The 25,513-nt window shown below is 27.4% G+C and overlaps 1 protein-coding gene across 1 annotated transcript in view; it reads right to left on the bottom strand.

Moving 5' to 3' along the window:
- The window catches only part of LOC107444984 (lachesin), a 181,431-nt gene that overhangs the window by 113,631 nt on the left and 42,287 nt on the right, over positions 1 to 25,513 (bottom strand). The window contains exon 2 of the mRNA XM_016059278.3: positions 8,320 to 8,415. Coding sequence (XP_015914764.1) covers positions 8,320 to 8,415 — 96 coding nt within the window. The remainder of the gene's footprint in view (positions 1 to 8,319; positions 8,416 to 25,513) is intronic.

The raw sequence follows: 25,513 nt of genomic DNA, 5'->3' as shown, positions 1-25,513 counted from the left end.
TTAAATATTTTATTGTATTTAGTTAAAAAATTAAGAAATAATTAAAACTAATAAATTTTTATCAATTTGAATTATAAGAAAATCATTTAACAAAAGGTTTTTTTTATTTATAAGAGTAACTATATAAATAAATTAATAATTTGCTACGGATAAACAATGTTCATCTTTGAATGATTTTAGAAAAGATTTAAAGGAGTTTTTAGAAAATCCACTATTTGTTATGCACTTTCTTATTTTCTACAAATGCAATTAGAAACTCTGATAAAAACATAGTAATAGTTTATTTCTTAATTAAAAATTTCAAAGACAATTTTAACTTGGGATAATTTTAAAAACTAGCTAAGCACTTCACAATTCAAGAAAAAAAATTGTTTAGGGACAAATAAAATATGTTTAAAATGGATAGAAATAAATAAGGCTTTTTTCTTTTTTTTTGAAATTCCCTATTTACGTTCGAAAAAGAAATATTGAAATTTATTGCTTATAAAAACGAAGGAAGTAAACATCGTTTAAGATATATAAGCAATAATTAACACTTCCATATTAGAGGAAAGTCTTAAGGAAATTATAATTTTTCGCAGAAATTCTGCACACTTGAGGTATAAAAAATGCTGTGAACAATAAATAATAAAACAGCAACAAATTTCAAAGAAGAAATTAAATTTTGGAATACCTTCTTTACTTGAAATAAGTGAATACTTGAGTATAGGAGATATGAATATTTTATTCTATGTATGCAGTAAACCTTCCTTTCTTTTAAAGTAGGAAAAATTCATTTTTGGGAAATGTAAAAGTAGAATTAAGTTGTAGATATGACGTTCCGAGTAATATGCTTAAATGAATAATTTAAGTCTTAAGAAGGTATTTAGTTCTTGAAAAAGGTAAGGCTACATTTTTCAGAAAAGTAGATTTTTAAAACGTCACCTCATTTTTAGGAAATCAAATTTTTATTTGATGTGATATAATCTTTATAAAAATATTGATAATATCCTACTATTAAAATAATATGTTATAAAAAGAATTAACAATAATTAAGAGTATTTTAGTACTTATTTTTCCTGATTAAAATGTAAATAATAATTTCACTTTTTTTTTTATTTACAGAATTTACAGATCACAATAATCTGCTTAGAAATGATTTTATAATGAACTCTTGTAATTGAATATAAGTTGAAGTAAATTAAATCAATGTCTGTGTTTATTTACGATAGAAAAATGAAGATGTAAATTGAAAGTAAATGAAGATAAAGCAAACTCAAACATTGCAAATATTTCAAAGATTTTTACTTATTATTTATAAGAGTTTTGTAAACTTTCTTTCATCTTTATTTCATGTTTGTTACAGTGATTAAAAATATTTTTTGTACTTCATTAGTACTAGTTCATTTCAGAGAATATCTATTTAGATATTTGCTAAATGTTTTAAGATAAATAAATTAATATTTTTCTGTTATAAAAAAATTCTAGAGGGTGTTTCTTAAATATTAATCAACATATTAAACAAAATCTGAAGAAAAAAAAATAAAGAGAAAAAAAAAATTTAAAAAAAAATTTTTTTTTTATTTTATTTTCTCTGGAAAAATGCTAAACTCATTTTAATCAGAAATTTTGGTTTATAATAAGTAACATTATGTTGGGTAAATGCATCTTAAAAATTATAGATTTAATAATATCTTTTCGACATTGATTTTATCTAAATTAATTAGTAATTAAGCATAATACTACTTTGGAAACCAGCTTTAACCTTTTAAAATCATCTTGTACAATATGTAAACTTCATTAGTTACCAAGTACAACTGCAGTTAAATCCAATTCCATTTCTCGTGCCTTACTTATTTTTAAATATTATTATAGCCACTTTTCTCAACGTCTGACTGTTCCCCGCTGCTTTGCCCACGCGGAAACACGGTGATTTCAATTACTATTTTCGAAAGACGGCCACAATATTGTCGAATTTTTTTATGTATTAAATTTCAGATTTTCAAATTTTTTAATGCATTAAATTTAATATCTATCCTGCAATCATTAAAATACAGAAACCACTGTAGGAGGAAATCCGGGATATTTCTGTATAGTAGGCAGCTAAAGCGCTTTAAATTATTTCCATGTTTATCGCGAGATGGAAAATTCAATCAAATGTTTCATTAAGTGCTGTACAACTTTCTCACGCATCTCTCCTTAAGCCAGATATTCCTGCTATATANTATAGTACAGCTCCGATTTACCGGATTGTGCTATTCTCCTGATACTTTAGGAACCATGCTGCACTTCTCCAACCTTTGTGTCTCTAGGTGACCTTGAAAAGAAACTCATTGGCACAGTTTCAATGTGGGTGGCAAGTAGATTCTAATTAGAGAACAGGTCTCCCATAAAGTTCCAAAAATTAGACTTCTAAACATGCTATTTGTAATATGATATAATAGGCACTACTACAATCGCTGATCCTAAACCTGAAAAAAATGTGAAAGGAAGTTACATGAAACCCTTCCCATAACCGCTTTTTTTACACCAATTATATTACATTTAATTCATATACAGATGCTATTAGAACTTTGTTTAAAAATTTTGAGGGATGAAAATAATGAAAATTGTTTGTACTGCATTACGGAAAAAAATGTGAAAGGAAGTTACATGAAACCCTTCCCATAACCGTTTTTTTACACCAATTATATTACATTTAATTCATATACAGATGCTATTAGAACTTTGTTTAAACATTTTGAGGGATGAAAATAATGAAAATTGCTTGCACTGCAGCACGGAAAAAAATATGTAGTCGAAATTACCAGATCATTGTAAAATTTAACATGACTTCTGGGATAGGATAAAGAAAGACATCACAAAAATATATCTAGGGATGAGGATGGATTCGAACCTGCTACAAAAGCTATATCTTTTCAGGGTTTTTATTTAACTTGAGCTATTTGTTCTTCAACTTAATTGGGGCATCATAAACGGTAATTTGTAATAAGCACGCAAGTCGCCACATGGAAATCTAACAATAAACAAATATTTGGGGTAGCAATGTCTATATTTTAATTATTGTTTTATAAGAGCCACCCGGGCAGAGCAGTCTCCTCTTTCCACCAAACGCAATGTAAAAGAAAGGCCTAAAAATAAATTATGTGTATATACAAATGCACGCTAATGTGCCTAATACATATAATCGCTTGTCTCTATTTAACTTGAAGAACAGCACGAAAATGACAAAGACGGCGCAACGATTTGGACTTGCTACTTCTACGCTTCATTTTATTTTATTTTATCAGTCTCGTTGAGCAGACTCCGTAGCCTTTTGGTTTTGAACCCAATACAGAAGACAAGGGGACTCCTGGATCAAGTATTAGAAGAAACTTGCCTTCGTGTAGGACTTACTTAATGAAATAAGCCAGCATTTGCGTTACGTGGGGAAAAAACCACAAAATCCTCCAAAGATTAGCCTGACGGTAAGGGGACTCTAACTCGAGATTCGTTTACTACAGAGGATATTTTTAATCAGCACTGTGGTCGGTGCTAGCCACGTGCGGAATTCACCTCACGTCCTGTAATGTCTGGTTGTTTTACTTACAATATGTTCTAGAGATTTTCAATGCCGTCTGATTTACCCGTTTCGCTAACCACTTTGAAGCGTGTATGTAGTGAGATTTAAAACTGCTGTAACTCTGGATGCACATTCTTGCGCAATCACTTTTTAAAATTAAAGAGAGTTTCAAGTCATTCTTTGTATTACAATGCAATTCAGTACGTGAGTAAATATATTTCAAATATTCCACAAAAAAATTATAAAAAGACACCATAGATTGATGTATCTAAGTATCCTGAAAACACATTAATTGAACATTTAAGTCGATCATTTATGTTCTCTACCCCTTGTTTAAATTAAGAATTATATTAGGAAATATATTTATCCAACTCCTATGAATCCTTTAATTTAACTGCCATTTGAACCATAAAAGTCAGAATAGTCTATTACAGTTCAGTTTGGAGAAATGCATATATGTCAAAAGAAAATTTCCCAAATAAACGGCAAAAATTCTAAATTAAATGATACATTTAAATAAACAGTGTGGCATTTTTATCATGATACTTTAGAACATGGCATGAAAATCTGATGAAAATTACTTTTCAGTTTTGCATTTTTGCTGAATGTATCGTAATAAGACCTACAATTTCGAAAACTAGAATTTCTTGTAAACCGTTATCATACCGAGCGGAAAATTACGAAATGATTGGTTTAAATATAGTAGATTTTGGTATAATTACTAGAATTATTGTTTTATTTTACTAGTCAATACAAACAATAATTAATTATGAGATAACACACGTATACACAATTACACATATATACAATTAATTATGAGATAACACACATATGAGATAACACACAATTCATTCTAAGATAACACACATATAAAAAATTATGTAAAGTAACCATATCGACTGGTAAAGGCCTTATCCAGTCGATATGGTTACTTTACATAATTTTTTATATGTGTGTTATCTTAGAATGTGAGATGATAAAAAAAGTTATATTTCATATTTGTTTTAGAAAACGGTTCTCTCATAATTACATATGTCATACTCCTAATTGACGACTTCATATAAATCAAAATTTGTTGATCAGCCTATCCAGATTAATTCAAATAAAAGCTCCATTATTTAGTTCCAATTAATACAGTTAACAGTGAACTTAATTATCAATAGGTAATTATATACATTCAAGAAATATTTGAGTACATCTTAAAAACAAGTTCTATATATTTCTAAGACAATTTTTGAAACTTAAGAGGTAGTTTTATTTTCCTATACTGTTTCGATTGTTGTATAATATATAATTTCATAATATGTGAAGTCTGTTACTGATGCACGCAAAGAGCTATAGGCAATTTTGTCAAAACTGAGGCATGTAAATCAATTTACCAAAGTAATTCATCCTAAAGCGATTTCTCTTGATTGAATCTACCCTTTCTGTTATAACCTTTCTCGGATTTGACAGTGTTAGGGAGGGATGAAATACAGCTCCTGCCTTGTTGATCCAAACGATCTGACAAACGCCCCCCCCCCTTTATAATTTGCTTTCGCGGTGATTGTGAAACTATTTCTCTGATCTAAACCAAGTCTCTCCCTAATTGCGAAGTCGGTCTCCGTGCCTTTCATCTGACCGGACCATCCGCCGGTCTAGTTAAGGCCGGAGTCACGTACCGGAGAGTCCCGGACACTCATATATGCACACAGAGAAATATACAAGTGAGCGCGACCTAAACTCTCTGTCTTGTTAGAAATTTTGCTGAAGCCAGGGCTTTTCTGAGGCAAAGGGACCGGCAATATCTTACGCTCCCCCTTCCAGATTCTTAAAAGCCTCGGAGCAAACGTAAAAGCCGCTTCTGAGTAAGCAGCTATTTTGAGATATCGAAACAATTAGAAACCGACCACTCCTGTTTCATTTCGATTCCCAGACGTTAAGTTTGTGCGATCATATTCAGAATGCTTATGAAATGAGACTTTTATGATATCGATGATCTGGGAACTGAAAATTAAGAGTTTAATTTCCTCTGGCAATTAATAATGCCTGTGTCTTATTGTTTATATAAAAATAAATTTATATTTGACATATTTTTTAACTGAACTGGTTTTCGCATTCTGTGTTTAACTAGTTCCTTTACCAATTATTTTTGAAGAAAAAAAATAGAAAAATCAGCATATTTTTTTAAAATTTTTTTAATAAATACAATGAACTAAAACAAAACTTAATATTCAAGTTTTAAGATGAAATTTTAACTGTTTTATGTGGAAAAAGCATTTAATTTACTATTGATTTCATACCCCGAGTTATTACGGGATACTAAACCAATGAAAAAAGTAAAAATGAAAAAAAGTTAAATAGGTATTAGTCTCTTTAAATGTCTAAATCTTCATAATCGGAAAAATCAATTTTTAACTTTCTTAAACGAACGTCCTTTTTTTTTACTCTTTTATTATATCTTTTTTACTCTTTTATTATATCAGCGGCTATCGTATATATAATCGCACAAAACATGTGTGCAGTCCCATAATCCAACAGCAGAACTCCCAAACAGAATTTGGCAAACTTTCAATTACAGCAGATTTTTTTTTTCCTCTTTTGACCAAGTAAAAACGTGATAAAACAAAACAAACTGACAAATTTGCTATGCCCGAGTTTTCTCGGGATAACAAATATTTGCAATGATTGTATACCCGAGTTAATTCGGAATATTCAGGGAAGCGGTTAAGAACTCAAAATATTTTATCATAATGTTTATATTACCAAAATGTTATCATGAAATCTGTTATCCCTTTTTTTTGCGTTGCGAGATATTTTTTAATATATCGTAGACATTTTTGTATCTCAGATTTAAAATCTGTACTAGGTTTCTCTCTGCAAGCTACAGTTTTTTAAACTATAGATATTTTTTCAATTTTGTGTCAAAATACGTTTAAAAACTCATCATATTCTATCGTGATTTTTATATCTTAAAAATTTTATCAGAACACTAGAAAACATTTTTTCTGCTGTATGATATTTTTTAACAGATCGTAGATACTTTTATATCGCTGATTTCAAATTTATAATTGGTTTCTCTCCTATATCAACAGATGTTTTTTAAATAATATTTTTATTCGAAATATAAGGGTTTAAAAAACACATATAACATGGGTCGCAAAAATCTTGCGACAAACTTAAGTTAGTTATGGCACATGATTAGGATTAAAAGTGCACAGGAAACCATACCCAGAAAAGTCGTTATACGCCGCTTGAGACCTTTCCTATTATAAACTTTTTCTTTGTGAACTTCTGAACAGAAAAGATCTCCTACGTATGGGTTCCAATGGATTCTAACGCAATTTTAATTTTGATACTTTCTAACTTTTCTAGAAATTTGTCGCAGTATTTATACGACCCCATGTAACATTTTAACGTTTAACGTTTTTAAAATTTTTTTAAAAAACTGGACTGAAAATGAACCCAAAACGCCATTTTAAGGAAATCTGTAGTTTTCGGATCAAATCTAATACCATATTTGAAATCTCTTCTTCCGCCGAAGTAAGCAAGATCAAATATTTGTATAAATTCAACAAAAACCTTCCCCTGTATAATTCGAAAGGTTAAAACATTTTAAGTTTTTTTTTTATTGCGAGCCTATTATTTAAAGGAAACACTCTTAATCTCAAGGGATAATAGATTTTGTTTTAGATATTCGAAAAAAAATCAGCCATTAATTTTTTTAAACTTAAAAGTCTGTTTTTCTCTGCTTTCAAATGCAATGTGGTATTTATTTATTGCTTAGATATTTACTTTAAACTAATATTGCTGCATTCATCTGTACATTATATTTGATTTTTAAATTTTATACAACATTAAGTAATTACTATCAAAATATTAATATATAAAAATGAATATAGTAAAGTAACTTTTTAAAAGAGCTGAATAATGAGAAGAAAATTAATATAAATATTTGAATAAACGATTTTTTAAATTTTAAATATTTAAGAAGATCATAAACAACAATGATTATCCCCCGTGTAGAAAAGCATATTAAATGCAAACATAAGGAACTTTTCTTAATATGAATGGTGATGCACTAATAGTTTTAAAATCAATTTTAACTAACAGTCATAACATTCCTCGAATTGAATTTGAATAAGAATTTAAAGTTTTGTAGAATTATCATAAATTATAAAATAAGGAGTGGCATTCCTAATAATGAGAAATAAGTTTAGAAGCATAAACAACAAAAAAATTCTATTAAAATTTTAATGTGCATATTTTTTTTTTTTTTAATTTTATATTTGAGGAAATTTATATTTTAAAGTTTGAAGTTAAATTATTAAAAAATGTCCTTTACGTATTTTGAAACTGCTTAAATGAAATTAAATTTTGCTATTTCCTTTGACCGAAAGGGTGAAAGTTTGAATTCCGATTCTTTATTAAACATTACATTATTTAAAAAGGCTTTATTCGTCTAGATCTATAAATGCTTTTTTTTTCGTTGCAAGCATACATTTTGTGAAAATAATTAAGATAGTGTGCATTTAATACTGCAAAGAAATACATAAATAAGGGCATGAAAATTTTATTGTCCATTATATCTTGATTTGGTAAGAATTCTGATAGGACCTGCATTTTTTACCCTTAATTTTTCTTTCAAGTAAATAATTGTATTCTAGTCACTAGAATATTATAGCAAGTAAAGAAAACACAATTTCTTTGATATTAAGGTCAGCAATAGTTTCAATTAATTTAACATAGATAGTTAATTTTAATCTACAATTTATTTAAAATTAAAAAGTTTAACTTACCCCAATTATTAACATAAAAATGTTGCCGTGTAGGAGCTAATGCTTTCCTTCTTCTTCCTATTCCACCTCTTGCATTGCTTTTGCTGACTTGTTGACCTAAAATAAAAAATAAACAATATTTACTATTTCTTTCTTTTTTATTATTAATAATTTGGAATTGAAACTTACAACAATGTCATAAAATTAAACAACTTTTTATCTATGCAACAACCCGAAACCCAAGCACACATTACGCATATAATTTTTTTGCCAGTAGTCTTTTCAATCTGGATGGATGATGTTTTGATTTTCGCATGATATTGTAAATTGTATCATCATATTAATGATAATTTCAATATATTCTCAAGATGTATCGTGAATGGAATAATAGTGAATAAGAAAAGAATTTGGAAAAGGAATTGAAAAAAATGAAAAAGAAAGGAAATAATTGTAGTTTTTTTTTAAAAATTGAAAAAAAAAATTGGCGGAATTTCTAAATAAGTTTTAAGAAAAGTAACGTAATTCTGAATTTTGAAAAGAGATAAAAATTGATTCTTAACTTCAATTGTAAATATGGAAGTTTGCTTTACTAGTGAAAATTAGGTGAAAAACTTTATAATTTTAACATAATTTTAAAATTTAAAAAAAACTACAGATGGAGTGATATAAGGGTGCGCTTGCTCTACCTCTATTACAGCTCTATGAAACAAGCATTAAAATTCAACTTAACATTTAAATAGCCGTTGAAAAATAAAAGATAAATCAAAAATTGTTTTTAGTTTTAAATGCACAATATCGTCTAGCAGTTTTCGACATTCGCAGTTTTTAACATCGAATTTTCAGCATGTTCGTCTACACAAAAATAAATATTTCTTTAAGTTTAAATACTGCAATGTAATTAAGGAAATAAAATATTTGCGCAAGTCTACCAAAAGTAGTTAAAAGGCAAAAATAATTTTAAATTATAGCACCCCTGTATAAACCGTATATGCATTTATTCTCTTAAAAAAAATTAAGAAATTTTTATTAAATTCATCTTTTACAAAATTACGTCAAATCAATCTGCTACATCATGCATAGATCGCTAATTCATTTGAGTAAATCTTGAATATTTTTTTCAACACAATTTTCGAAGAAAATGCAAAGCAATTCTTTCATTTCAGCAGAACAAAATAAAATTTTTTCTTTTTTCAGAATTTTCCAATTCCTTTTTTTTTTGAGTGTGCTTATTATTTTGTTGTAACAAGAGACTTGAGAAAGGAAAAAGAAGAAGAAAAGCAAATCTAAGTGAAAAATAATCAAACAAAAGAAACCAGAATAATAGTACAAATCCTTTCTCTGATTCTGATTATAATGACATCGTTAGTTTCTCAGCTGGAATTCCACTACTACAAAATTTCCTGTCGATTTCACGAGGTATCAATGAACGATATAAATATATGGAGGTGTTTTATTGTTACTTTTTCTTACATGGAGTGTTTTTATTTGAGTTGAAAGGATAAAACAATATCTTACACTGTCCTGAAGTGCTGAACTTATTTCTCGTTAATAAAGAAAGAAATGAGGATCATTCTAGGTGAAAACAGATGGTTTCATACAATTGAAAAAGTATATGTGTTAGTGTTAACAAGTTAATGATGTAGAAGGAGTTTTAAGAATTTGAGAAAACTATGATTAACAAAACTATGTCTTAAACCTTAATAATTGTCTACTAGAAGCTAAAGTTGGTACTTTAAGCTTGAAAATAAAATATTGGAACACAAATATTTCAAAAAAGTTACAAATTAGTATAAAAAATATAATGAGCCTTAGAAATTTCCGTGAAATTTAGGTGAATGTTGACAAAACTCCATTTCGATCCAATTCTATTCACTATAAACTCTTTTTTTCTGAATTAAAAGTTTCAATAAAAATGAAATATTTTTATTCGATTTCTTTTATAAAACAAACACCAATTACCTGCAATTCGTTAGTGTTTTATTTAAGTAGCTTTCATGATTAAAACATTATTACTAATGCTAGTTAAAAGCAAGTATTTCACAATTCCTTTTTTAATTTAATAATTACTGTTTTAAACTATAGAAAATTGATACAGAAAAGGTACATATCTTTTCTGTGGTTCTAATTTTAATGACATCATTAGTTTTTCCTCGGAAATTATACTTCTACGAAATTCCCTGTCTATTTCACAAGGCGTCTATGAATTATATAAATATGTGGATATGTTTTATTCTTAATTTTCTGCTCTCATTTTAATTGAAAGGACAAAACAATATGATATGACATTCTGAAGTGCTGAACTTATTTCTTGTTAATAAAGGAAGAAACGAGGATCATTGTAGGGGAAAACAGAATTTTTTACACAATAGAAAAAGTATATATGTTAGTTTTTACTAGTTAATGAAGTAAAAAAAATTTATAGATTTGAGAATTATATACAATTATACAATTAGATACAATTATACAATTACATTTTATATGCAATTATATGCAATTATACAATTATATACAATTATATACAATTATATATTACAAAGNAATTAGATACAATTATACAATTAGATACAATTATACAATTAGATACAATTATACAATTAGATACAATTATACAATTAGATACAATTATACAATTAGATACAATTATACAATTAGATACAATTATACAATTAGATACAATTATACAATTAGATACAATTATACAATTATATACAATTATACAATTATGTTCAATTATATGCAATTATACAATTATATACAATTATGTATTACAAAGCAATTATATATTATAATACAATTATATATTCCAATCCAATTATTTACAATTCTTTAACGCTTTGTTTAATACGCTGTTAAAAATAATCGGGATCAAATTACAGTAAAAAAAGTACCGGAACTCAAGATACCAGTTCTTCTTCCCGTAACATTTTAATGAACAAAAAATAAAATACATCGTAATTTTTGTACGACAATATTTACAATAAAATTAGTGAATTACTGTAATTAATAAGTATCACTATAAAAATTATGGTATAAAATTGTACGATAAAAGGGATTATACGGATGATACATACAGCGTGCTAGAGCTTTTTAAAGCGTAGCTTTATGACTAAAATGCTATTACTAATGCTTTGTTAATGCTGGTTAATTGGAAAAAATTTCAAAATGTATTTTTTTATAAATTTAATTGATAGAGTTTCCAATTATGAAAAATTAAAACTTGGAAAAAATATTGAAAAACAATTTTAACAAAGAATTGCAACCCAAATGCAGTTAATCTAGAATAATGCATGCAATTAGTACGTCTTTGTTTATAATAGTGTTTTTCGTGCACTGCACGGAGAAAAACATTTTGATCAGAATTACCAGAATATGTTGAAATTTACCGTGTTCTGACTCTATTGAACACCAAATAGCTCAGTATTTTCTACCGACGCACTTTGGTAAAGATTTTGTATACAATAACAATTTGTAATAAATAACAATTTGTGGTAAAATTTGATACTTCTTTCATGATACCATTGAGCATGGTATAAAAACTATTTATTCTGTTAAATTTACTTTACAGTTTTGTATAATTTACTTATTGTATGGCAAGAGGAGTTATAAGTTTAAAAACCAGAATTTTCGGGAAATGTTTAACGTTGTTAATGTTGCGGAAAAATTACCAAAAGAATTTTTTCAATATATAGTTTTATCAACCAGAATCATGTTTATTTCCCCAGAAATGCCATTACCATACAGAACTGTAATTTTACCAGAATTTCACTCTCTGCATACTTATAAAAAAAGAAAGAAATACATTAAGGAATAAAAGAATAACAGAATATATACTATTCATAATTTTAAACTAAGATTTATAATCAAACAAAAGAAAATTAAATATTGCCCATGCACAATAAAATACGTTTTAATTATTTATTTATTTATTTAATTTTGCAAATTATGTAAGGACAAAATCTCAAAGCATAAGCTTAAAAAGTTCTTCTAAGCCTATTTACAGATGACTATATCCCAGATTATTTATCAAACACGTCTCCTGATTTATTTTACATGTCATTCACATATTTGATCTAGACAACATATTCAGACGATCGTATTTCGTATTACTCATCTCGATGTATTTTATTCAGTAAAAGGTGCCGAAGTTGGAAATGAAATAAAATTTTTTTTGTAAAGAACGAAAAAATTTTGTTGAAGCAAAAATAAATAAATATGCAATATACGGGCATAAGAAATATAAATTATGCTGTCTTTATTCGTACATCACAAAACCATACAAAATCGAATAAATTCAAAGAATAATCTTTATTTCAGCATATTTGAATCAGTGATGCATTTGTAATATTATTTTAAAAATCAAATTTAAGCAAAATAAAGCTGCTGCATAAGAAAACTAGTAAAACGTAAGTGATTTTACCTTTTTATTTAAAAATGTTTACTATTACCTTGAGTAAAAATCTGAATCATCATAACATATTGCATTGATTTTGTTATGTTTATTATCATCTTTCCTTACCGTTAATAATTTAAAGTCTGTATTCTGTTTATATCTGATTTTCATCTTGAATTGTCAAATTTATTTTTATTCCATAATTAACCACAGGTTTTTTGACAAAGGAATAAGTGATTTTTATTTAATCAAATAGTTTTGATCATGTATCTCAAAGTTAATTATGGAAAAGAAATATATTTATGACAAATAATTTTACAGATCAAAATAAAAATCAATTCCAAAATACAAACTTTACAGAATGAACAATAAGCAATTGTTAATTCCGTAAATTTCATGTTCCGTTTAAAACTAATTCATATCTTAAATTGTAAAATTATTAGTGTCAAATTTATTTATATTCAGCAATTAACAAAGGGTTTTTTGACCGATATAAAGAAAAAAATAAGTGATTTTCATTTAATAAACTAATTATAACTCGTCTAATCAAGGTTTATCTAACTCCCGTGTTACGATTACTTTGTTTTTAATTTATCGAATCTGAGGTAAAATAAAATATTTGATTTACGTGCCTTGATGCAATATTTTATTATCCGAGCAATTTTTCGCTCACAATTTATTGAAGGGTAAGATATATTTTTTTCCAAATCGAAATTAGGTAATTATAATAGAGATACAGGAAATGTTTATGCATATCTTAAATTCTTATTCTTGTACTCAACATATTTTGAGAAAATAATAAACGGAATATTGAGAACAGAATATTTTAAAAAAAATCTGAAAGTAAACTAATAAGTGGTGTCGAGGTGCAATTTCCATCGAATACACTAAATAAATAGTGAAGTGAAAATATGGAGAGTAACACATTTCATACAGTTAACCATGACAAACTTATGAGCAGAAACTTATAACCAATAAGCAAAATTTTATCTTGTGATATAAGTAAAAATAATCTAATAAACAAAATATAATGTACTCATTTAACCAATAATTTTCGAAAAAGTTTCACCTCATCACAAAGGTTTTCAAAGTTTGTGCATGTTTAATGGAACCATTGCATGCATCTTACACATATATATCAGAAATTTTTTCTAGTGGTGGTATTGTATTCTTTTTCACTGCTAACACACTCAATCAAGTTTTGAATGCATAGAAACGGATAATATGTAGAATTCTGTCGAGTAAGCTATGGGGATATACGAAGAGATAGTTCTGTAGAATCGTAAAGCTATGTGAAGAGTTTATATGGTCCTCAAAAATTAAAAAAAGGGGGTTTAATATTTTAATAAGAAGCTAAGAATTTATTTTCTGTTATCTTCCATCTTGAAATTACTGAATGAAACCAAATGAAAACCATTAATGAATTCAGGCATTTCGTAACTAGATTTTTTTATTCGGACATATTTAAATTGTTGTAAAAGAATTATTTACTAAAATATATTTCATTTTCTTACTTCGCTACCTATTTTTAAACATCCAAGTGCTGAGCTTCAGGGTAAATTTGTACAGACATTTTCCTGTTATTCACTGTTTTGCCATTTAAAAACATAAGGGAGAGCGGTTTTTTTGATTTGATGCAGGAAAACTTGCAGCTGAAAGTTCGAAAAAAGTCGGAACTAATGCTAACAGTGTTAATTTTTAAGTATCCTGTGAATCTTGATATGCATATACATATTAATGTAAAGTGTCCATCTCTCATCGATTTTATTTGACAATCTCTGTAAAAGCTATTGATGTGATGGCTATCGAATTTTTAGTGTCACTCCACTAAAATATTCCTCGATATTTTAACCAGAAACAAAGATTGGACTATACATATGTGATTTAAAGGTACAGTTAATCGAAAAAATGCTATCTACGCATTGAAAACATAAGAGTATAAAATCCACAAAAACTAAAGGATAAATAAAATAAGCACTAAAATTTTATAATTTTTTGTCACAGAAAGCTATTGTTTGTCCGAATTCATAAACAAATTAAACTGCTTTCTGCGAAACTGCACCTGCTGCAATATATTTAAAAAATTATCGGTGAAATTTAAACTTATCATCTATGGCTATCTAACCTAAACTTATCTCGTTCAAAAATTCTTCATGGAATAAAATTTCTATCTTTCAAATTCTTTTAATACACATAGCGCTGTTTTTATTTAATCAAATCTAGCATCAAAAGTAGGCTTGGTATTAAGTGACTTCATTCAATAAGTTATACCAATATTTTATTGCTGTTGTTTAGAAGTCCTTAATTCTAAAGAATTTGTTTGTTCTTCTTTTCTTTGTAATTGATAATTTGGTTTTAAATTAATCAAACCTGAGATGAAAAGTACATTTGATATTACAAGCGTTAATATACTATTTTACTTGAGAACATTATTTCACTCGCAATGTATTCATAAGTCCTTAATGCAATAAAATTTTTTACTTTCAATATTTATGTAGCTGATAACGTTTTATTTATTTATTCAAATCTGAGATGAAAGGCATGTGTGATATTTTGTGCCTCCATATAATATTTTATATAGCATGTTATGTCAAAACAATAACTTAGTTTTTTTTTTATAAATTTTTCTACTTTTTTTTAATGATACGATAAAAAATTTTCCAATTTTAAGTATCACCACTCTTTCCTTCCTTCTCCATTTTACTGCAAAAGTGATAATTAAGCATGGGAATTCAACGTTATTGTGTATGGCGTTAAAAATAAAATGCTACTGATTTGTCTTTAACTATGTTTTTGCTAAATGTGGGAAGTCTCATCATTTTTTGTTATTCTCTTCCTTTTCTTCTCTTTTTTTAATTCATAAAAACATATAAAGAGAAACTGATCAGAACTTTTTATATATAACTTGAACACAACGCATGCCAGAACAGCTCTGAACAAACATTTTAAATTTATATCAAAACTGTGTTAGTTGGAAATTGATATAAAACTACTGGGTGAGATTAAAGCAATGCATGTAAAAGTTTAAAAGTTCGTTCATATATCTTCATTATTCGTTCATTTTTTTTCACTGTTTACTGAGTTCCAAAAAAATTCATTAACATAATTTTATTAAAAGTAAGTAAATTAACAAAATGTTACATGTAATAAGATGAGTAGACTTTTACTAATACATAAATTTAACTGGTTTAAAAGTGAGCACCTTTTTCAGAGATGCAAAGGCTCAAACACTTAGTATAATGTTCAACAATGGGTTGAAAGTCAGCGTTGAGAGGGATTCTTTTTTCTTTCTGATGAGAATCTCTTTACCGTAAAACAAGCCTGTAAATCTCGGAATGATAAGATTTGTTCCTTCGAAGCTCCAAGCACCACTACAAATGCTAAACATCTCCGATATCATTATCTTTGTGGCCATTATCGATTCTGCCATTATCTTTGTGGAATTTACACAAGTAGCGAAACATCTTTGGTTTCTGTGGATGAGAGAATTAAACACCATTAAACTGTACCAGTAGTACATCAATGGACCGTGAAGCACTTCGGCAATGTAAACTGGATCATTGATTAACCAGCTAGTGCAGAATTGATAATTCAGCACTAGCTCACATGGCCAAAAAGTCACAAGAGTGGTAAAAGGCGCATTACCCCGACCTGATATCATCTAAAGATAGCCACCCATCTGGCAAGATCTCAATTCCATGGATTGCAGTAAATTGTCTATTCTGAAGTCTAACGCTGCACTAAACTACACAAAGTCTCTTTAAAGCAATCGCTTCGGTAAGAATGGGATAGATTAAAGGTAGTGAGGCATGCAGATTATTGCAAAAAATTTTAAAAAATTTTATTTGTTTATTTTTAATAAATTTATTTAAAAAAAAAATTGAGCCTGGCATTTTTCCGCATCTTGATTTTTCTTCCAATTCTTTTCTATCTATATCAGTGGTATAATTTACAGAGAATTGGATGACAAAAATAGAGTAAATATACCTTTTTGACTGTTGTAGTTGAAAAAAGTTTTTCGCGTTCGTGAAAAGTGCGTTTTTCGCTCTCACTAAAAATTAAAAAATTTTTTTAAACAATCAAAAGTGTTTCTCACAGAATGCAGGGAAATGTTGAGGCAAGTGCGAAGGATTATGATATTTTGAACAATTTTTGTAACACCTAAAGTATGCTTACTAGAAATTAAACTAAACATTAAAATAATCCTACAATATTTTATTTTCATTTTTCTGAAATTGTTACTTTAACGAACCATTAAACTTTGATAGGCATGTGTTTAAAATCAACATGCACTTTATTAAGTCACATATAAAAGTTCGATCCTGAGTCACCTTCGCAAAATGAATGATTTTGCTTTCTTTTTTTTCAATATTGACAGAAAATTACTATTTTTTATAAATAAAAATAAGCAAATAAATTCAAAAGAATTGAAATTAACATTGACGTTTCTCAAAGTAAAACAATCGATATTCTATAATAGTTGAGATAAAATAGGATTTAGAATAGTATGTTAGTAAAAGGAATAAAATCATAATTTTTAACACGTAATAATGTATCGTGAAATCAAAAATATCTAATTTGATGTTATATATATATNATATATTTCAATTATCTGCTGCACCCATTATTGAATATGAAACTATAATTTTAATTTACTGCTTATATTTCAAGTACCTTAATATAGAAATTCTATACCTACAAATATCCGAATCGACGTATAATGTAGGTTTACTTAATGGCATGCATAAAATAACAAAATGTAAGCAGCGTTATTTCCTTTCACGTTTCTTGGTATTCATTTCAGAAATGTCTAATTTGTTAAGCATTCGTTATTTGAAATCTAAAATTTCTAATTAAATAAACTCAAATTTCATACGCTATTTACTTTTTTTACATGTGAAACCTCTGTAGGTAATTCGCGGTTTTCTCCGTTAGCGTTCGCTATTAAACAGTTTTCTTCGCAACCATAATTTTATCTTTAAAATAATCTCGAAACCATCAGCTAATTAGTGCTTAAAATCTGGACAATACAGCCTGAAAGTAACCTGATAAGGACTGTTGTTGTGTACAGGAAATGTCTCATTAATGGATTCTTCACTAATTTGCTACGAGATAAAGCTTATGAAAAAAAAATAATAGTCTCAGAGCTCTAATCACATTAAGGCAAATAGTTATGTGATGGAGCTGAATTATTTTTTTCATTTCTCTACTTTTCTTTGAATCAATAACGTTAAACTAGAGAAGAAAGAAAAAAACGTAGCCTTATTTAATATATTTAGGATATTTTCATTGTAATGTTGATTGCCTTTAATTCTATTACGTTTCACTTTTCATATTAAAATGCTCATTTAGATTTAGAAAATGAAAAAAAAATCAGCTATTTTTAATCTCATTTTATGATTGTTATTATGAGTAAGAGCCATATATTACTTAATTTTTTTCATTATTTCATACATTTTATAGCAAATTAGTAAAACGAAATTATCTGAATATTTTTTATAAAAATAGTTATATGTAGAAGAAAAATGATTATTTTAAATTTTATAAAACATAGTTTGAATTCATTTCAGTTTAAATTTGTATGAATTTATTTATTTATTTATTTATTTTTTGGCTATTCAGTTTTTACTAAGGTATTATTCATCGCTTTTTAAATTTTAAAAATTTAAGAAAAAAAAAGTTAAAAAGAGGTAAAATGTAATAAAAACACGAATTTATCTTCAATTTATAATAAATATTTAATTAATCGTCAATGATATTTACTGCTAATTGTTTGATATTGCAACTTAGAAGTCCATCAACTCCCCCTAAGGCACTCGACAAGTGAGCTATAAGCGCATTACAGCCAAGAGCTCCATAAACGCCAGTCAGCCATCGTCATTTCACATAGATGTAAAAAAAAATATACATTGATAGATATTTTAAAAATGCTTATGATAGATGGGTATTTTATAAATGCTTATATTAAGCAAAATATATATGCGAAATATAATCTAATAAAATAATTCTTTCGGTATGTTTATTTATACAATTTTCTAAGAAAATGCTAAATTCTTAATGCTAAATTCTTAATGTTAAATGCTAAATTCTTTTCGAAATACTAAATTTTCCTAATGCAATCCTTTAACTGGTTAGAAAAAGATCAAGCGAGAAAATTAACAGCGAAAAATATCATGTAAAGAGAAGATGTTATTCACTTCTTAAATATAATGAACTATCATCTATATATTTGATATTGAAATTACACTTTTATAAATAGTGAATGAATATTCTTAAGATGTGGGACGATGCACTTGAAATTGTAAAAACAAAATGCTTCATAAATTATATTGGTGAAAAAGTAAGCATGCTTTAAGTGCTCGAAAATAAGCGCACTTTCTCAAGAGCCACCAGACTTGAAAAAAGGAAAACAAGGAAGATTTGGAAAAGAAAGCGCTGAACTGCCAGTAAAAAGAAATAAAATGGAAAATATAATAAATGGCAAAATCGAAACTGGGAAAAACGGGCTATATCGGTGAGAGGCAGTTTTAGATCATTTCCAAACGCTACGCAGATGTAATCTAAAATTCGTGTTTTTAACTCAGAAATTGGTATTTAAAAGAATGAAAGAAGACTTCAGAGCATTAAGATGAGCTAATTTGAGTGGCATGAAAAATGTCCACTTCTTTGCTTGTCACTACCGTTTCCCAGTATAGATAACAGTAAAGCCATTAATAAAAAACCATATGTTAAAAACAAATAATACGAAATAATGTTAGAATTATAAGTAAGTTGCTTCACTCTTCATTTACAGGAGAAATAAGTCAATTTTCAAACTATAGATAAATGATCTCTGCATCTAATTTATTTTAAAAGTGAGAAGCAATAATATAGTAAGAATACTTTTATCATACGTCACTACCGAACACTTCTATGTCTTATTTCACTTCTAAAATTGCATTTTTAATGAATCATTCATGACTCTTCTAAGAACTAAATATAGGAAATCCCTGCAAGTTTTTGAACTCTAATTACCGGAGAGACAAGCTACCGTTCTGTATACTGACATTCATGGCAAAAAAATAATAAAAGAAAAAAACGTATTTCTGGTAATAAAAATAAATATATACGGTAATTAAACCATTCACTTGGTAATTTTTAAGTTTATATGGTATGGTTTACAAGAAATTCTGTTTGTTTTTTTTAATTATATTACTTTATCTAACAGTACTTTTCAAAAGTAAAAATGAAAAACGGGAAAGTAAATTTAAACAAATAAATAGTTTTCATACCGTGAACTAAGGTATCATGATAAAATTACCAAATTCAACCTCATTTCCTAACATTTATGGCATATTATAAAGCCTTACTTTATTGTTAAATTTACGATATTCATTCTCAAAGTGCTCCAGTAAAAATAGCTTTGGTATTACCATAGAGCCAGAAACTCTGTAAATATAACCATATTCTGATAGTTTTAACCATACCTTAGTTTAGGTATAGTCATGGCAACAAAATATTATTTTTTTATTATTTTGTCAACTTTGATTTTTAAACAGAATATTTTTTGAATTAGGGAGCAAGTGACTATTAGAGAGACTAATTTTAAAAATAAAAATATTATTTTTTAAAAAAAGTAAAATTAAATGTAACGATATATTTATTTATTCTTAATTTTAGCAAATACATTTAGCTTGTGGTATCACGAAATTATTCTTTATATGTTTGTATATGACAATGAGGTATGTGATTTATTTTATATAGTTTTCAACGGAAATAAATGTTCAACCATTACTGCCTGCCTCACAGATTTACCTTCAATTTCTAATAATTATAATGCTTACCAGCTGAATATGAGTTGATTTGTAATAAGAACTGAAATATAAGTTACTAAGATGCAAGATGACCTTTAGTATGCTTTATTAATTTTTTAAAAAAACTTATGGAGGATAAACTTAGACTTATCTGAAGTCTGCATTTATTATTATTAGGCATTTTATTAATCATCGAAGCAAAACAAACAAATGGTGTCTAGAAATTCTGCGACAAATGGTGACAAACAAATGGTGTCTAGAAATTTAACAAAAGGTCGTGTCTCTGGCTTTATGCATATCATTACTGGTAGATTATTTTGAAACAATTAATACAACTTGCCATATAAAAAAATTTCAATGTGTCGTTAATATTGCATCATAAAACTTCAATTGCTATTGGAGTTAATTTACTTCTAGAATTGAAAATTGCTATTAGATTTATTTTACTTTTAAATTTTACTTCTGGATCCACTCCTGTTCTCTAAAAGTGACTACTATCCTTAAGAAGAGTTATAAAGTAAAAAAAAATAATTATTAATTATCTAACAAATTTATTTAAAATTTCTTAAAAAATTACTATTCTTAATATGTTAAATAAGGGGATGGTTTGTGGAAAAATTAATTTAGTGAAATCGTTTTTTTTTTCTTTAAATTTTTTTGAAGAAAAAAGAAATAATCTCAATACAATATGTAATGTCCGCATCTTAATTCAAAATATCGTTACATCATTTTAATCATTAAATTGAAGGGAATAATTTTGGACAAACATATTAAAGGGTGAACTGTTGAATGTTTTTTTTATTTCGTCTAAATATTTTTTAAAAGAATATATACACCAAATAATAAAAAATACTAAAATGGTCAGTAATAGAATGCTTCTCTCCTCAATTAACACATTAATTAATTAAAACTGAACAAAACTCAGCGGCACGACAGTCCATAGCCTACTGTGTCCATCTCAGTTTTCTTCACCTTGGGCTCTGGGGTGCAGGAGCAGATGTTCCAGTCAGGTGGTCAGCTGAACGCAGAACCCCCAATATTTAGTTCTCAAGCATGCTTGGTTATCATTTATCGACCCACTGAAGGGATGAAAGGCTGAGTCAACCTTGCCCGGCCCGAGGATCGAACCAGGGACCTGCGGCACGACAGCGCGAAACGCTACCGCTCAGCCACCGGGCATCACATTAATTAATTGCTTCATCAAATAAATGCAGCATCATAAATGGGCACTAGTAGCAAATTATTCAGGGCATTAACCAAATTTTTGCTACTGTATACCTTAAAAAGGGAGGTTTCTTCTTAAACACACACATATAAAGAATAATAAAAGGTAGCACAAGTGTTTCATTATTAGAATTTGTTTCAAAGAAGCAATATCGTTCTTTTTAAAACAATATTTTCACAATAGGAACATTTATATTTGTATCTGAAGTCAAGACACATGGCTTTTTTAAAGGTAAAGAGATAGCTTCTTGAAACAAACAAATATTCTTTAAAGTACGTTTTTGATACATAAAATGCCTGGGTTCATAAATGTCATAGCTTAAATAAATGTCACAAATTTAGGTTTTGTGCGACTGTAATTTTTTACTATACTTCACTTTTTCTATATTTTTTTTTTAAACTTAGATTACTTCGGTGGCTTATCAGCTATGGGTTAACAACAATCAACACTAATTTATTTTTGTTCTTAAAAATTAAAATACATTTAAAAAGTTGTAAGACATCTGTACCCACCCCCTTAAAATGTTAAATTTAAATAATAAATAATGTTAAATTTAAATATTATCTGAATAATAATGAAATGAAATTTTTCTTTTATGTAAATTTTTTCTTATACGTTAAATTCTATGAATGAAAATGCACCTTTAGAAATGAATCTCCGAAAATGCATACTTGTTATTTAATTTCAGTTATTTAAGTAATTGTATGAATTACAATGTTACCGCGTGTACTTGACAGATGCATTCATTGAGTCGGAAAATAGATTTCACTTAAGGGTAGATGGCGAAATTCGTTCTTTAGAGAATTCTAGAATAATTACGAAATAAATAAATAACTTGTTTACTATGACTTAATAGAATGATTTTATTAATATGATAAATTTGTTTTCATAGTAATTTCAAATCATCTCTAGACAAACAAATGAGATTGCTGTCTTCGAGTTTCAATTAAAATTGTGAAAAAAGAGAATTTTAATAAAATATTTTTCATTTAAGTATAGTAAAATACTCGGTGATTTTCTCTGAGGATTTAAAGTTTAAGAAAAATATGTGAAAGCATGTTTTTGCTCAAAATGTTGAAATAATTGAGCTCTTTTAAAAGCAAAGGATAAATCCTTACTTAAATATTTTGAATTTGGAAAAAAATGAATTTTTTTTATTATCTTTCACGATTAGAAATAAAATTGCCACTTTTAAATTTTGTTTAAAATGCATTTTTGAGAATGCCTACTTTTCTCTAGAATGTTTTTAATTTCAAGAAAAATGTTTGTTGTTGATAGCTAGACAAAATTAAAATTAATATTCTTTTTTGTACTAATTCTGCGTATAATCAACCTTTTATATCTTTACGCTTCTTGATGTTCGATATTTGACTATTTGAAAAATATTAATTAGGAATTAAATTTTTCATAATGTTTCTTAATCTAATTAAATTTAAAAAAAAAACTACTTCTGAGAAAAATTTCAAATGTCGTAACATTGAGTTGCATTAAAGCGAATGGTAAATATGGTAATTTTAACTAAGCATAAGAATCTGTTTTATTTTTATGCTTAAATTATGTTTCTGTTTTAAATAAGAGGAGAATTTTATTTATGTTCAGAAATGAAAAAAAAAATTAGATCTCGAAATATCTTATATTATTAGAAATGTTAAAGCTATTAAAACTCAATATAAATTTATATACTAAAGACATTGAATCATAACGTAAAATAACTCAATAAAACTCCTTATAAAGAGTTGTTTTTTTAATTTTCCAAACTTGAGCATTAGAGTGGTATTAAAATTTTTTTATTTCAATTAAATATTAAGTTCAAGACGTAAGTATTTATTTAACGTAACAAATGTAATTACGATACACACGCTTGCAAATATACATTGGATTCTGATAAATATAATCTTAAAAATGGAATAAGAAGAAAAATCTGTAATATAACGTATTTAATATATCTAAGGTAAAAAAAATTCAAAAAATTCTAAATTTAAAGTTCTTGCAGTTTTTTTTATAAGTCGGTTTAAAAGTTGTTTTTTTCTATAAGTCGGAACCCTAGAATAAAAATTTACAAAAAGAAATTAAAATATAAAAATTAATTTTCAAAAATATAAATGTGAAGAGAATTTTCTATTTTTTCTCAGCCGTAATTATATATGTGGATGACCCCTAACCTGGCAACACCTTGTAACGTAGCAATTAGGCATCTTCCGATAGTAGAAAGGTAGTGCTCTCGACATCGTAAGGACAAATGGCTGACACCTCAGTTTAATGGACCATAAACGTCCTTTGCCCACATAAAGATTCAGGAGCGAACCGGATTATAGGAAAGGGTGCCAGAAGGTACCAACGCATCAGCTCCGGTCAATCCAAAATGTGGTTATTTGCAGAAATTCCATCAGTAATCCAGAGTCTAGCGAAATGTACTGCGTTGATTCAATTCGAACTGCATTTTGCTCTAAGTAAGAATACATAAGTGTTATTTGGGATTTATCCTGAATTGGAAATGTGCGATTTAAAAGCAACTTACTAGATAAAAATAATCCGGATAAAACTTTTAAATGAAAGTCTTTTAGGTAATGTTCTAAAGGATCCATTATTTATTCACACAAGTAAAGCATTATTTTGCTAGAAAACATTAGTGTCTGACTATCGTTAAAAATATCAACCCTGACTGAAAAGATGAACAAATAGATAAATTAAAATTACAAACAGCACTATTAGCTTGAAAAAATCAAAATGAATTTTTAAAAAATAATATTTTTAAGGATATGCTTAAATCTTTATCTTTATCGAAGGAGAATAATTATAAAAGATCACCTCTGGGATGTCATAGAAACACATTTCTAAGAGTCTTAGTTACAATATGTATATATATATATATTTGGTGTGTGTGTGCCATAATTATAAAAGATTGATTATTGCTGCTGACATGAAATATAATCATTCTGCAAATTGGTTCCTCAGTCACAATTTAATTTATTATTGTTTACTTATAACCCTTCTAATTAGTAATGTTACCAAAAAGTTACTAAGAGCGGAGAAAAAACGCACAGTAGTTTTTTCTTTCGAATTTATGTAAAGCCTAAAATAAATATTTCTTATTTACATTTATTTTTCTAATTTGTAAAACTAAACCGGAATGTTTATCAAGTATGTGTGTATATACCTTACATAAATTTGAAATTCTGAACCGATCAGCACCAAATTTCGTATAATTACGTTCCAAGACTGGGTGTACCCAACTGCTTATTTAGAATTTTCATCGATACCCCGTTCACGTGCTACATCCCGAAGAAGTTTTCAGAGGAATTTGATAAATGCCTCATCATAATATGATTGATTCACTAGTTTTCAATTCGAAGCAATCAAAAATTAGTTTTATTGGATGCTTCTTTTTATGAATTATTTGTGTTTCGTTTATTATGTTCTTATTATGTTCGAGTAAAATTCACGCTAAACTAAAGAGGAATGATGATGACGTAACCAAATTCATATTTTAAAAGGTATATGAAACCACTTGATAATGAATTAATAAAATAAAATTGAGGCTATCTGTTAAGCCATTCGAAATTTGTCACAATTTGCAATTATCGCATTTGAAATGGGATTATATATCCAGTTGATCTTTGTTTCTGAGCATTAAACTTCCAACTGTGATATTTACTATATATTCCACTGGCGTTTTAGCAAATGGGTGAAATTGTAAGAATGTTTCACTCCTATAAACAGTTTCCCAATTTACTAACATGGTAAAACCGGTTTTGGTTGGGTGTCAATGATATATATAATAACTCACTAAAACTCCTTATAAAGAGT

This window comes from Parasteatoda tepidariorum, chromosome 5, assembly GCF_043381705.1.
Source record: "Parasteatoda tepidariorum isolate YZ-2023 chromosome 5, CAS_Ptep_4.0, whole genome shotgun sequence".
NCBI lineage: Eukaryota > Metazoa > Arthropoda > Arachnida > Araneae > Theridiidae > Parasteatoda > Parasteatoda tepidariorum.
Note: the sequence above shows the minus strand (reverse complement) of the source record. Positions and strands in the feature narration are given on the sequence as shown.